Source organism: Magnolia sinica, chromosome 2 (assembly GCF_029962835.1).
Source record: "Magnolia sinica isolate HGM2019 chromosome 2, MsV1, whole genome shotgun sequence".
Lineage (NCBI taxonomy): Eukaryota > Viridiplantae > Streptophyta > Magnoliopsida > Magnoliales > Magnoliaceae > Magnolia > Magnolia sinica.
The window spans coordinates 88,824,034-88,840,656 of record NC_080574.1 but is presented as its reverse complement, the minus strand read 5'-3'; the positions used below and the strand labels follow the sequence as shown (position 1 = coordinate 88,840,656).

Here is a 16,623-nt window from a genome sequence, read left to right as displayed (position 1 = left end):
CGGAATTCAACCCAGCTAAGAACTGCATGATACGAGTATCATCCCGCTGCTTATGGGCATGTTCATGATCCTCTTTACATTTGGAAGGAAGAGGCTGATATATTTTCAACTCATCCCACATACCCCGAAGCATCGAATAGTAATCTTTTAATGATCTGGAGTTTTGTTGGAACCGACCAATTTCTTGAATAAGCTGGAATACCCGTGAAAAATTCTGAGATTCTGAAAACATATCATGAAGCATATCCCAAATGCCTTTAGTCGAGGATAAAAACATCACTGAGTGGTTAATTGAGGAATCCATATTATTTAACAAGCATGTAATGACTTGATAATTCTCCTTTGTCCAAGACTTGTAGGTAACATCTGTAGAGATTGGGAGATCATCCAAAATATACAAAAACTTCTCACGAGCTCCTAAGAACACTTTTACAGATTGTGCCCATTGAAGATAGTTGTCACCATTTAACTTAATGGAGGTAATCTGCAAGGGGTTGGATTCAAAAGACCCTATGCCAAGAGATGAAGGCCCTTTGTTAGCCATATGAGAGTCCAAAAGAGGCCCGACGCTAAGAAGGATTGATTCAAACAACTCTATCTCACTCAATCCTTTAAGATAATAAGAGATAAACCTCAAACAAATAACAATCATCCAAAATAACATGAAATTCAGTAAAAAAACAGCCCAAACGAGTAAAAATGGCCCAACCACATATCCGTTTGAGGTTAAAAACCTCTCAAACAGTGATCTTAAGTAAAAAAATCCTTCATGGGTAGCTTGGGAGGAAGATTTCGGTCCATCTTGAGCAAAGAAACCAAAGAAGAGCTTACCGATTTGAGGTAGATCGAAAAAAAAAAATGGAAGATGGGCCTGATTTTCGAATTTCTCTATTTCGCCCAAAATACCATGGAAGGTCCAAAAAATTCTAAAAAAATCATGACAAATCTTCTAAAATCAAAATCTATTAAACCTGTAAACTTTTAGCTCAAACGGAGTCCATGTGTCCGTACAACGCTGACTTCAGCAAGGTGACGTGTCGCCTCTCAATCTGTTGGATGCGGAATGCCTAGATCTATACTCTGATACCAAGTAGAGAATGATTTGATGATAATAATGTGAAGAAAAGAGGAGAAGATTGAGAGAGAAGAAGAAGGAGGAGAGTTTGGGAAAGATGTTGTGTTAGGCTTGCTTGCCCTAACACACAATATTTTATTATACTAGAGCATACGGTACACCACAACAGAAGAGGAAAGTGTGCACATGCACTTACACTAAAAGGGCTACTATCCAGGGCCACTAACAATATACACAATACACTAGCATTCTCTATATGTTCTTCTAAAATCATTATCTATCAGATCCCAAACTTTTCGGCTTTAAAGATTACATGGCTATCCCTGCTAACATCATTTATACATCTGGATGATGTTATTAGTGGGCCCACAATCATAGATTGTAATGGTTCAAAAACCTATTCCCTCAACATGTGTACCAAGTAGAAAGTGTTGTGCTTGCTAACAGACAATAAATTAGTAGACAATTTTGGAACATAAAGAACGAATGACAAAGACAATGAAGGAGGTTGATTGATATTACTTGTTCCCTCAACATGAGAATATGACCCATCAACAATTTTTACATGACTAGGAGTAAGAAGTGGATGAATATGATGAAAAATGAGAATGTATATCTTTCATATGATTGGATGCTTTATAATTAATGATCTATGATGAATGATTAGGATTGTTGGATGCTAGATTAGCAGAAACAACGATGCTGGTTGATATGCAAGATATAAAGCACCTCAAGTTTATCATAAGACGATGATTGAGATTAGAAATTTCATCCAAGAGAGATTTGTGAGAAACAACCAAAAAAGGCTGATGCAGGACCGATGTATGAACCAAATAACATGTGAGATCAAGTAGCAGAATTAAGACAATTAACAAAAAAACACAAGCATTGCCATAATCATCACGAATCCCATGAAACCCAAAAGAACATCATGCATAATCCTAGCCTAAGTTATCAACATCGTCACACATGATCATTAAATAAAAGGAAACTAGGATCTCATGGATGTTGGGACCTTCAATTAGCATAGGGTATAATCTATTTCAAAGTAGAAGGCCTAATACAACCTAGGGAAAAAATTAGGATTTGGGTAATTTGGGAAAGTAAGAAAGTTAGGGATTTTAAGTTTAAGGTTCGGGTTTTGGGAATAGAAGAAAGGGGTTTTGATATAAGAATGATGGACAACTAAAAGGGGTAAGGTGTGGTCGTACGACCAACCCGAAGGATTCACATGCGTGGTCGTACAGTCACATGTGTGGCGTGGGATGGATGGGTTTAGGTCGGCTAAGGTTTGGATGGTAGATAGATAATGGAAAGATGGGTTTAGGAGAAGATGAAGGCTTAGGTTGGGAGAATTGAAGAACTTGAAGAAAATACCTTGATGGAGGGAAAAAAAGATGATGATGTGGGGATAGATGGAGACCTCGCACCTCTGTTGATGAAGATTAACTCACACTAATCTCCCTTCCAAATCACATGAAAGCATCTTCAAATCTTATAAAGATAGAAGAAGAAGAAAGCAAGAGTTTCTCTCTCTCTCTCTCTCTCTCTCTCTCTCTCTCTCTTTAAAAAAAATCAAAAAATCCAATGAAGGAGAGGGTCACATGCCCACCCTCTTTTATAGCTTGAAGAAAGTTCAAAAATTACAAAAAACACCAAGTTTTGTGAATTTTGATGAAAATAGCCCTAGTCTAACTAAAATCAACTATAAACACTCGTAATGGTGTCCAAACATAACATAAACAAAACTAAATGATATAATCTGATAAAATCTAAGAAAAACTAGTGTGGACAATCCACGATCAATGGCCCGATCATGTGATCCAACGGCCCGATTGTCACGTCCCTCCAATCCAATGGTCTACCAGATGCTCGCACATGCACATGAGGTCTTCAACACAACCACGGGCACTGGCCAAGCCACAAGGAAATCGGTGCGGCCTGCCTCCTCCTGTGATACGTACACAAAGGTGTATGTGAAGTGATGTCCTCATCAAATGCATAGCATGTAAGTCTATGTAACATGTCTCTTGATGTCGGCACTAGCAAACTAAGCTTTTCTTTAAGGATAGTTGACAAGATCCTAACATGTATTTCTCATGTGCCAAGGTCAACCGTAGTGAGAACATGAAAGCTTGTCTTTCCACCAGGAGGAGAACTACCACTAGTATGGCCAATACCACCAATATGACCACCATCATCACTGCGTCCATGAAATCTACAATACATTCCATTGCAATAGAGAACCACCACACTTATGAATTATAAACTTCAATACTATGGGTCTAGTCCACACTAGGCAACACTCGCCACATACCCAGATCTCAATCTAGATACACACCACTACTAGAGCATTCACCAATTCAAACCACACCACTCACACTCCACAAGTGAGCATACACACAGCCCATCAAACCCTTACACCTCCAAATATTGAATTCCATAGAAAATCAACAAAACGATCCCCAAAATAGGACCATACGATAGCTGCACATCACAAAAAACTTCATTTCTTTTTCAAATCTTATCTAAATTATACAAAACTTGTTTCTATTGTTGGGAAACACTCAACCATGTTGGATCACATAAAAACCTTTAAAAAGTGAGTAAAAAAAAAGGTTTTGTATCATTTCTTGATTTTTCTATTTTGCATGAAACAACTCTAAATACTTGTAATTTTTTTATATAGAAAAATCACCATAAATCTTCTAAAATCAAGATCTTCCATATCCCATTTTTTCCCTTAATGAAGCCTTCCTACCGTGCACATGTGATGTCATTTGTACAGATTGATGGGGCCCCACCAAAACCTAGAAACATGCTTTGATACCAAGTAAATAGTGGTGAGATTAAAGGGGGGGAGAAGAAAGAAAGAGGAAGAGAGGAGAAGAGAAGTTTTAGGGCAACAAGAGAAGTGTCAGTTAAAAAGACTAACACACACACTCTCTCTCTCTCTCTCTCTCTCTCTCTCTCTCTCTCACAACACACATGTAACTTGTGAAAAACATATAATACTCCACTAAAGTACATGGATAACACACACACACACAGAGTTAAATATATTTTCCAACCAAATGCTAAATTGGATGTTTGTAGAAAGGCAATGGAGTTTAGTGGTTGAATAGGACAAAGGAGTATTTAGAATGCAACTTTAACAATAATAGTTATAGAAGCGAGGTGTTAGTTAATATTATGGTTAAGATTCCTCAAAGAGACATTTCCCGTTATTTTGGTTCCAGTATTCAAAAGGATGGGGAAATCGATGAGGATGTTCTTAGTAGAATTAGGCCTAGGTGGGCTAAGTAGAGATGTGCCTCTAGAGTGTGATCAATGCATGCCTATGAGACAATAGAAATTTTCTAAGGCACCAATTCAAGAAAAAGCTTTTTAGGCAACTATTTGATTGTCTATGATATTTGATGTAGAGTGCTTGTGTAACTAACAAGAATCATAAGAAAAGATTGAGTGTTACTAAGATGAGGATATTGAAATGGATGTGTGCAAAAGACTCTCTTTTTTCTTTTTCTTTTTCTTTTTTTTTTTAAAATAAAAAAAACAGTAAATGATGTATATTAAAACAAAAACAAAATACAACATATAGAGATGAAACATAATTAATAGAGGCTCACAACCCTTAAAAAATGAGCCTCTAGCACTTCAAAAGTACAACCCTTAAACAAGGGAAACCCGAGGCCTAATTTATGATAAACCCTTTTAACTTTATTGAAGATCTGACCTGTTGATTCAAATTTGTTTTTAAAAGATCTACTATTTCTTCCTTTCCGTATGACCCACATCGATGCCAAAAGAGCTAGTCTCCAAAGAGTCGTCTGTTTTTTTCCTTACCAAAAAGATCCCCCTTCCAAGCAAGCACTAGCAACACAACTAACTTCGACATTACCCAATCTACCCCAAACAATTGTAACAAACACTTCCAAGTGATAGCCACGGCCTCACAATGAGTTAGAGAATCTGATTGTTAGTCTCCTCGTCCATCAAGCACATGCTACAAACATTTGTAAACAAGCCAAAAATAAAAAAATAAAAATTATGTGTGGAGAAGAATGTTGATAATGTGTGCCTTGAAAAGCCAATATTGACTATGATCATGGATCTAGTTGACCACCCATGATTGGGATATACCATTGATGATATGATTAATGTGTGGGAAACTTCAACTATTTATATTACAAGGATTACGGGGAGGGATTCCTCTGGTTGTCTTAGGGGAAATGAGTTGGGACACAAGGACCACTGGCCATGGCAGAGTTATAGGCCATGGATCTCAGTACCCTAAATGCCCATGACCACTATAGTGGGATTAGGCAACCATCATCTTGTGGTCATCCTGGTGATAGGAACCAATGACGAGTTGGGATAGCTAGTCTCTACGATAGGGCTCCTGATGCCTTGACTTCAGAGTGTTGGTGTTTTTATATATACAAGTTCTCGTGTTTAGGCCTAATTGGACACTTGCATTGGACGACAGCATTAAGCCTTAGATCTAGGAGACCCATCATGTATGGATCGGATTGACTTAATCATGTGCTAGCTTTTGACTTGAGGTCATGTTGGGACTTCATGGTCTTAGTCTTTTCTCCTTTGACTCACCTTGCGAGTTTACAATAGTGGTTGACAAATGATTATGGTTTGGCACATGCATTAGGATGAGGTCGAAGCCCACATGCCTCAACATGGGATACCCTTGCTTACCAGGGATACTTAGTGTGGACTGATCTCGGTGTTTGGAACACCCATCAAGTGTTTTTATATCTAGCCAACACATTTTAAATGTCTTAAAAGTTTAATTGATCGATTTTAAACGTGGATTCTTTGTTTTAACCATTAAAGTGTCTTGATCGTGCTTGATAAGACATCCAATGGTTGAGATCTGATGATCCATCTATTTAGGCTGGCATGGGATTTATGACTACGGATGTTGGCCTATGGATTTAGGGCTTTAGCATTGATTGGTGAAACATGATAACTAAAGCTGATCCCATATAGTGAGGACATGTTGTTGATGATGAGATACAATACATAAACACATATAATATAATGCATGTAGCAAATTGAAAATTGTCAGCCCTGACTTCACCATCTCTTTCAATCATTGATTTCTTTTTCCTCTGTGAGTTCACTGTCATTGTCCTGACCCCTATTTCCTAATGATCTTTCTTATCTCTATTTTTTCTTGTTCTGTACTGGGTCCATTAGATAAGTAGTTGGACATTTTTTAATAGTGTTGAAAGTCATAACTGCCAAAATGAAGCTTTTTGTTTGACATAGGTGCCATCAAGAAGAAACATGGATGAAAAGTGGTCCAAAAATGACCCGTTTGATGCATAATACTCTTGCTACATATTTATTTCGTAGGTGCTGTTGAAAACGCAGTCTGATCAGATAAGACTGGCATAACGTCTAGCTCAATAGAAAATTAGATGGGACTGTAATGTGTGATGTGTCATTTACCAAAATCCTGTGTTTTTCATGTGTTTCATTGTAACAAACTTGTACCTATACAGAATTTGTTATTGCCAAAGAATCTTAGCAAACATAAATAAGCAGTAAGCTGTAGCCGCTTGCCTCTAAGCTTCTTTGTTGAAACCTGGAGAGCAGTTTTAGTTCAGAAAAGGAAAGGAAGATCTGAAAGCCATGCAATTTATATGCAGACAACATAGTACGTTCTATTCTAGTGACATATCTGTATTACACAAAATGAAGTCATCTTTGGGTCTCACCTTACTAAGGTCCAGGATGTTATTGAGAAGGCGAAGTAAAGCAGTTGAGCATTTCCGGATCTGTGTAACTGTTGCAAATTGCTCATTTGTAAGACAATCATCACATATAAGAATGTCCAACAAACCTATCACTGCAGCCATAGGCGTTCGCAACTCATGACTGTAACATAACGAAAGAAGCATTTAATTTCCCACATTATGCATAAAACTTACCAATTCAAAATGCATGAAAACCGTGGTTGCTAATGCAATTGAGACAACTAAGTGCAGTAGTTATTGCAAAGAGCCCTGATAATGGACTAGTGCAAGTGCACTACCAGCTTTCAAAACCAACATGGTGCACACGTGCAAGATCCAAGACATTCATAAAGTGGCAACAATGCTTATGTATCATGGACAAAGAAAGGTTGGTATGCTGATCAAGTGGGTTACATGTGTACAAAATTAATGGGAGATCATAAAATGTTTACCAACGGTCTATATTCAACATACATGTGTGGCTCACCCAATGAGCTGACAGGGTTGATTTTGAGTGGATAATCTACATGGCCAGACCTTTGATGAGTCGCTTGGATTTCACACAAGTGCCACATTGGCATGTGGTGGCAAGTGCACCTATGGATCCTATTTACATTTCTCATTACCAAATAAGTGAGCATGCAACCTGCAAAATTGTGTGGTATCATAGGATTATATGGGGGAATTTTTTATTATAGAAACTTAAGGTTGACAAATCACGAGAAAATATTAGCTAGAACAAAGGGAGCATAATTACGGAATACATTACAACTATCTAAGCAATTGAAGTCCCAACAATCCATTAGACTGTTTAAGAATAAAGAAAGGTCTACAAGAACTTTGTAAATATTTTCCAAACTAAAATTCTCTTGTTTAGAAAGGATTGATTGGCTAAATAGGATCATGAGGTCAACCCCACTTTTTTGATAGCCTTGGACACTTTACAATGTGGTAAGGTTTACAAAGGTAAGACTATTAGATATGGACCTGTGGGGCTTACTTGTGGGCAACCACTAGTAGTGGTTGGGTCCCACACAATTACCCCTTAGATCATTTCCGATTGGATAACCCTCTTCCCAATCCCGTTCTCTCTAAGATATCGAATTTTGTGAGAGAGGATTGTAATAAGGTAGAGAGTTAAGCTGTGATAGAGATAAGCTCTATCACATCCAAACTCCTAATCCTCTCGGTTCTTCCTTAATAAAATAAGAGACGTTCGCTCAGTAAAGGCATCCATTAGAGAAATTCCACAAAGAGAAAATCAAGAGGAATGCTGAGAGAATATCCATTGTCGATTAGGCAGCCTCTATGATGATCTAAATTGCCAATTTGTATTTTGTGGCCATCCTAACCATAGGATCGGAGGGGTGATTAGCTCTTTTCTGCTCATATGGTAGCTAGTTGGAATGTTGGATGTGGGCCATCTATCTTCGACTTTGTGTGTAGGTCCCTAAGATCTTGTAGATATCGTCAAATCCTACGGTCCACCCATCCAGGCCTTTCAATGTGGTATGAGTGACCTTGACGGATATCCGATTTGCGTTAATTGACACTACGAGTTAAGTGTCCTTTTCATACTGTAAAATTTTACTTATTTTAATGCTCTATATTTTTCCATGTATCGATTGCTATTATGTACCCCTTTTTGACAAGAACCCAACCAACTAGTATTTGTAGAAATGTCAACAGCTAGAGCAACCGATTAATGGAAAACAGAAAGGAGAGGAGAAGACGTTATGAAATTTATTTATTTTTTTTAAAAAGGCGATGGTGAGAGAAATAAAATAAACTAAAAATGAAAAATGGGAAAGGGGAGGACGAGAGGGCATTACAACAATCCACCACTGTCAACCATTCTCACCAAGTCACCCCTCTTCCCAATCTCTCCCTCTCCTCCTCTCTCTGTATCTTTAATCTCTCTTTCTTTCTTGGTCGCCAGCCACCACTAGTGGCAGCATCAACCACAATAGCGGCAACCACGAGGCCACAGCCTCCAATAGCAGCAGTCGTTACAACAGCACCATCGCCGCCTCTCTCTCTCTCTCTCTCTCTCTCTCTCTCTCTCTCTTTGTCCTCTCTTTTTTTTCCTGATCTAACTGCACAACAATAGCCATGCCCACCGTCGTTGGCAATAATAGTTGATCATGCTTCCAAGAACTTCCCTAGACTGCCATAATTTTGAAGGTGATGGGTTTTTTCACGAAACCCTAAGGGAGATAGATAAGAAGATGAAAGGGAGTGGGTTTGGAACGGGCTTGGTGAATGGGTTTTGGGCGTGTGCTTGGCTTTTGGGCTTTATATCATAGGTTCTAGCTATCTTTTTAGGCCTTGAACTGTTATAAGTGATATGGCCCACTACGTAAAACCCATGGACAGCATTAATCACTGTTTAAATGCCGTCCACAGACATTTTAATCATGTGGGCCCAAATCTGGACTTCGGGCCATTAACCCCTTAATGTGGTATTATGATGGTTTTTGTGACATCATTAATTTCCCTATACCGTGCAATAAAGTGTGGACTAGATTAGCTGTCCATGGGCATATGGAAAGTGCATGAGGGCCCCACATTTGAGCGTAAAATGTAATGGGCCTGATTGCAAGCCACGTCTCTTCGTAAGTAAAGATTATGATGTACGCAAGGAGGAGGGCCCCACCATCGATCTGGATCGATGACAACGTCCAGGGAGGGCCTCCTAGTTAGAGGACTGCATTTTGGTCCGTTGGAGTGGACCCGATCATCATGTGAATCCCACCATGGGTTCTCATGATCGTGGCCCACTATTCTAAATGATCTAGTACTTTGAGTTTTGGTTATTTTTTTTATTAGGAACATCATGGACGGTTTAGATTGCTTTGATTAGTTGTTATTTGTAGTTCCTTCATCTCTAAGTAATAAGTTGCGCACATGGCGCGAGTTTTAGGGTATATGATTTTATTATAAATAGGCACCCCTTGTAGTCTTTTTTCTCATTGAAGATTGAATAAAATTTCTGCATTTTCCTGCTCCTCTTTGAGTTATGAAAACCTAATTGGGTGCAAAACCCTCCCTTCTTTAAAGGGCTATTACCGTGGTGTGAAGCCACACCCACCCCGATTCGCCCCTACATTCTACCATCCATATTTGTCTTCTCCTACAATCATTCCACCTGCAAATCCATCGTTATTTTGCAGCCGTTCCTTCTCTATAGCAGATTTCTAGAATCTAGCCCTGCAGGAGGGCCGAAACTTCGGCGGAGCACCACGCGTGGACCGTAAGTTGGATCGAGCCGAAACTTGGGGGATTTGTAGCCCCACCCTAGCCGACTAGCCCCAAGGAGGGGGTTTTTGGGTTTGTGGGCCTCAGGCATGTGCGAACAGTCCTCAGCGCATGTGCGTCAGGCCTAGCCTGCTGTCCACACACGCGGGCTGGCTGCAGGTGCACTCATTCCTCTTTTTCACTCCTCTCTTACCTGATTTTCCTAACCCTAACCCTAGATTGTCTTAAATCCTAATTTCTTTACCCTTTTTTCCTAACCCTAGGGTTCCCCGAATTGAAACCTGTAAATCCCTAGGATTGGGGAAATATTTCTGTGCATGTGTGAATAAATTTACTCTCCTTTAAGCATTGTTTAGTCTATAACTTTAATTGATCCAGCCCTAGCATGTGTAGGCCTGGACCCGCATAGATTCCCCTTGTTAAATATTTGACTTTATGCAGGATGTGGAATTTTATGTGATTGTTTCTGAACTAGTATGATCTAAAGCTTGGAATCTTGCATAGCATATTTAAATTTTCATGTCCTACATCAGATTATAATAATCTTACCAAGGGCCTTAATTGGCTATTTGTGGGCTGATTTAAGCCAAGACCTAAGAAGTGACTAAAGTTTTTTGGTTAGATCTACCCAATGACGCGGTCCCCTATTTTGATAATTATCCAAATCTCTTACAATAATGGTGATTGATGTATAGATTAAAATAGAGGCATTTAAATAATAAAAATTAGAGATTTTCTATATGATTGTGGATTTTGATGTTGTGATCTTATCCTATTACTATTAGTGGGCCCCACATTTTGCTAAGATGCCTAAAAGAGTTGAAAATGAGAGAATGAGAAGATTATTTTTGCATTACAAGGATACATTGGGCCATATATAATTACACAACGAAGGTAAAAGATACAAAAAGGAATAAATAATGCTCCCGTAAAAAGGGTATAAATGAGATAAATTCTAAAAATGTAATGGATAAAATTGTGCCTTGAACAATGATGACTTATTAATGACATTCATTTTTAACAGAAACTCTCCAAATTATTATGCTCCAACAACAAAAATGTTAAAACAAAAGGCATATCATATATTGTTACCCAACGATTAAAAAAAAAAAAAAAACAATCATTTACCTCATGTTTGCTAAAAACTGGCTTTTGTAGTTGCTTGATTGTTCTGCCCGTCTTCGTGCATCAAGATGGCTTATAAGTTCTGCTCTCAACTTCATTTCCTTTGAAACGCCGCTGGTCAATATCATAATGCAAAAACAACCAACGACAAGAATACAAACTGATGCTGATATCAGTATAACCAAAGTTGTGAAACCTCTTTGATCAACCTTTCCCATTATATATTTTCTTGGAATGATGATAACCCCTACCTGCAGGAAGATTTAATTTTTTAAAAAAAAAAAGAAAAAAGAAAAGAAAAGAAAAAAAGAAAACCTTCGTAAGTGCTGCCAAATTCTAGGTTAAAAAGGAAGACACTAGGAAACTTCGTTTTAGAAGTTCACTACTTTTTAATGTTACTAACCTGTTTTGAGTTACTTTCTATCTTCTTAATTGCATAGCATTACTAAACTTTTCGAAGCCTTTGGCAGAAAATGGACATTAAGAGACTTTATCTACCATCTAAAATATGAAAAGTTTGTGAGTTCCATTTTGTGGAAGGAGTTATCTATATCACAACTAAATTGTTTATAGAAAAATGCATTTTGAGTGACATGACCAGATAACTTTCAAGGGACCTTAGTTCAATCTCTCATCTATCAACTAGGGAGTTGATAGAGGAAAGTGGATATTAATGAAGAATATGACCTCTAATTTACTAAGACATTGCTCTTGGTCATAATAAACTTAAAAGAAACAAGTCCGCTCTATACGTCGCTAATGATTTCTACATTAGCACATTGTAAACTAGTGTTCCATGCAGACATAAAGTTATGAATGAGGAAGGGTGTAAACACAAAGCTAGATTTATGGAGCAGTGCTTTAGAATCTAAAGGATTTAAAATTAATTGGCCTAAAACAAAGTATATGTAGGTCATAATAAACTTAAAAGACACAAGTATGCTCTTTACGTCGCTAATGATTTCTACATTAGCACATTGTAAACTAGTGTTCCATGCAGAGATAAAGTTATGAATGAGGGAAGGTGTAAACACAAAGCTAGATTTATGGGGCAGTGCTTTAGAATCTAAAGGATTTAAATTAAAAAAAAAAAATTGGCCTAAAACAAAGTATATGTAGTGCAATTTAGCATTAGTAGTGAACATGAGGAATTAGTTAGACTATTGAACAAGAAGTTTCCTAAAATAACCACTTTCATTATCTTAGGTTGATAATTTATAAGAGTGGAGAGATTGAAAAGGATGTTTCCCATAGAAGAAATGGAGATGTGCCTTTGGAGTTTTACGTGGTCATCGTGTACCACTCAAACTTAAAAGGAAAATCAATAATTCTAGCTTTATGGGACACAATTGTAGGTAGTTAAGGAAAAATGTGTCCATAGGATGTGTAGCTGAAATGAGGATTGTGAGATGGATGAGTGGCAGGATGAGGAGGGATATAATTACAAATGAATTCACTAGAGGGAACCTAGGAGTAGCTCCAATAGGTAATAAGATGAGGGAAAGTAGACTTAGATGGTTTGGTCATGTGCAATGGAGAACAAGAACCCCATATGTTAGAAGAAAAAAAAGTTGGTACAATTGGAAGGCTCTAACAGGGCAAGGGGAAGGCCCAAAAGGACACGAATGGGGGTGGTACGAAAAGACTTAGCCTAATTAAAGGTATGGCCCTTGATAAAGTGGAATGGTGGAATAGGATTCATGTACGCCAAATAATTAGGATAAGGCTTAGATGATGATGATGACTCACGCACACTCTTAACTTACATGCAGTGTTTGAAATACCAGTATCGTGTTATGTATTGCACCCTTGCGAGATGGATATGTATTGATTATCGCATGGGATACATCAGCTGTATCACGCAATGTATCGTTGTTGTTGGAAACATGGGGAAACATTGATTGGGAAATTGATTAAATTTTTCAATGAAACTTCAATGATTGTTAAAAAAGATATCAATACAAACTTATAAATCAAAACATTACAAAAAAACAAGTGCACATAATAGGTTTTTCTTTATATGGGGTCCTAATCTATGCGTTGTCCAACTGAATTGATACAAGTATATTCAAAGTCTGTTCAGATAATTTATAAATGTAAGAAGCGTGGAAACACAAGCAATACATCCAAAAGAAAAAGAAGAATCACTAGATTAGGTTACATACATGTTTGATATTACGTTTGGACACAACGATTGCAACCGATTTGCGAGAAATTGGGAAATTTTGAATTTTTCCAATTTTCCACAACTTAGCCCATCTCCTCCAAATCTCACTAGAAACACAAAGAAACATTGGGAAAACAGTAAATTTTTTTTAGTGAAACTTTAGGAGATGCTAAAATCCACATATTTGCATATTTAGGAATTAAAAATTGTAAAAAGAATGCATACATAATAAGTTTCCACTTGATGGGGTCCAAAAAACATGTGTTGTCGTAAGAAATAAGTCCGACCATCCCATCCATCCCATCTATCCTTCCAACCATCCATCCTTTCATCCAAACATTCATTGATATTTCAGAATATCAAAAACACGCGATATTTTGCTGAGAAATCGTGAACGACTAGAAAGGAAACGAAGGATTGTGGTCTTGATATCGCGCATGTTGCGATAGCAATAATATTGCAATATTATCATCAATAAATTGAACATTGGCATACAACCATGTGCCCATAAAAAATTAGAAATGGAATTTTTCTTTAATAAACAAAGTTTTGGCGATATCGATACATTGGTGATATTATTGAAATATCGTTGATACACTGGCAATACAAGCAACACTTGAAATTTACACAGTCAGAAATATTGGCAATACATTGGCAATATTGATGCAATGGCAATACAATCGACACTTGGAATTTACACAATAAAAAATATTGGTGATACATGGACGATATCGATACATTGGCAATACTTACCGATACATTACCAATACGTAGAATTTATGATACACTAGTGTTATTGGTATTGCCGAGTTGGAGATACGGATAATATCGGGGATACTTCGAACAATGGTTGTGTAGCAATATGGGTGGTAGATATGCTTAAACAATCCCTCATCCAACCAAAAGAAGTGATGGATTTCTTATTGAGGAGATGCACTTTGGTAATGCCAAAGACTCCATATAATCCCATAAGGATCCCCCATCCAACCTTAAATCTCTCTCCCTCCTCTCTCTTATGCTCAAAAGCTAGGTCTTTGGGAGGGCAAAAGGAGGTTTCATCATCCTCCATTAAGAGAAAAGTGGGCTAGGTTTAATAGAAAAGAGATAAGAATATTGGCAGATGGGGAGATGAGAAGGAAAGTGAATGAAGAAGAAGAAGAAAAATAAGGGAAATAAAGGAGGAAGAGAGGCAGGGGGAGCAAAAGTGTAGTTAGTCCCCTCGTATTATTAATAACAAAAAGGAGTATGGTACTCCACAGACTACAAAAATGCATACACACATATCTCTCCACACTCCCTGTCAAGCTGGAGTAGCATATCAATCATGGCCAAATTATAACATGTGCTACAAAGCTGATGACAACTGATGCCCATCTTCAGATCTTTTATGGGACATGGGAACCACCTAGGAAGTCACCTTTTCACGGAGAAAGTGAGAATATACTCCACTATGCTTGGTATGCTCATGGTAGATAGGATTGGAGAAAATATTTATAGCAACTAAATTATCACAATGAAGTGTCAAGAAGCGACACTGGAATGTTCAACTTATCAAGCAAAGGAGTTCACACACTGCTCATGGTAGATAGGATTGGAGAAAATATTTATAGCAACTAAATTATCACAATGAAGTGTCAAGAAGCGACACTGGAATGTTCAACTTATCAAGCAAAGGAGTTCACACACTCCATGAGCCATGGCTTGATATTCAGCCTTGGCACTAGAATGAGCTACAACCGGTTGTTTTTTCACTCTTCCAAGTAACCAATTTTCCACCCACCATTGTACAATAACTTGTAGTGGACCATCTATATGTGAGAGATCCCACCTAATCAGCATTTGTATATGCCTAAACCTGAGTATGACCATGCTTGGAGTAGAGAATTCCTCTACCAAGAGACCCTTTGAGATACTTCAAGATATGGTTAACAACATTCGAGTGGCATGTGTAAGGAGCATGCATAAATTGTCTTACCACACTAACAGCTGGGTGATATTAGAACGAGTAATGATCAAGTATATTAGCTTGCCAAGTAACCGTTGAACAATCCAACATCAGCTATTAACTCACCCCTGCCAAGCTGAAGACAATGTCTTCAGTAACTGAATTCCCTGGCATCATTAGTCGTAAAGATCATCAACATAAACAATGACAATAGTGATACCCATACTGCTCCTGAAAAACATAACATCACTGGAACTGCTTCGAGAATATCCAAATTGCAGCATGACATTACTTAAACCGTCCAAACCAAGCCCGTGGCTAATCCTTAGATTGTAAATAGACTTCTTTTTGAAAGGCAAGAAAATAATTTATTACCCAACTTGCTAATTGTACCTTTCTCAGTAGATCGAAGGAATCTAGGAGAAGACGTACACTTCTTCTTAAAGATCCCATGAAGAAAGGCTCTTTTTTTTTTTTTGGTACATCTAGCTGGTGTAAGGCCTAAGGCAGGTTCGTAGCTATGGAGAGAAGCACACGCAAGGATTTTAACTTGGCTCAAGGGCAAATGTTTCATGACAGTCTACTCCATGGGTTTAAGTAAAGCCTTTTACTACTAAATAGGCTTGTACTTGACTGTGAAAACCCAATCACATCCCACGGCCTGTTTCCCTTGAGGCAATGAGACAGTTTCCCAGATTTGGTTCTTTTTTAGGGCATGCATATAGTCCAACATAACTCCTTTCCACTCAGGATGAGAGAGGGCTATCTAATACTTGAGGGCACAAAAACAAAAGAAATGTAAGGATAAGTAAGCATGATATGATGGTGATGGAGAATTATATGAGATAAAATAGAAATAGGATGTGTTGTGCAAGACCATTTCCCTTTCTTTAATGCAATAGGAAGATCATTATGATCATTACTGTTAGGAGATGAAACCATACCTGATTCTAGAACATCAAAGTGAGGAGGACAATTGAGGGTGATAGAGAATCATATGAGACAATTTAAATGAGGATGTTATGTGCAAGACCATTTCCCATTGCGTAAATAGGAAGATCATTGGGATCGCTACTGTTAGGAGATGAAATCATAACTGATTCTAGAAAATCAAAGTGAAGATGATCATTGAGAGGTGGCACATTATCTATATTCTTTCTCTGAACATGTCTTCGACTCCCTTGTTTGTTGAGCATGGATTGTCTTTGATGATGTAGAAGTCGTGGAAGAATCAAAGATGGACATCTAAAGTGGAAGCTCAGGAATAGGAAGGGTAAACTTGACTTCCCTTGAG

The 16,623-nt window shown here is 37.9% G+C and overlaps 1 protein-coding gene across 3 annotated transcripts in view; it reads right to left on the bottom strand.

Moving 5' to 3' along the window:
* Positions 1–16,623, bottom strand: part of LOC131237251 (histidine kinase 1) — a 124,818-nt gene that overhangs the window by 83,063 nt on the left and 25,132 nt on the right. For all 3 annotated transcript variants that reach the window (XM_058234941.1, XM_058234939.1, XM_058234940.1), the window contains exons 4-5: positions 11,221–11,468; positions 6,817–6,976 (exon numbers count right to left, since the gene is read on the bottom strand). In XM_058234941.1, the coding sequence (XP_058090924.1) occupies positions 6,817–6,976; positions 11,221–11,468 (408 nt within the window). The remainder of the gene's footprint in view (positions 1–6,816; positions 6,977–11,220; positions 11,469–16,623) is intronic.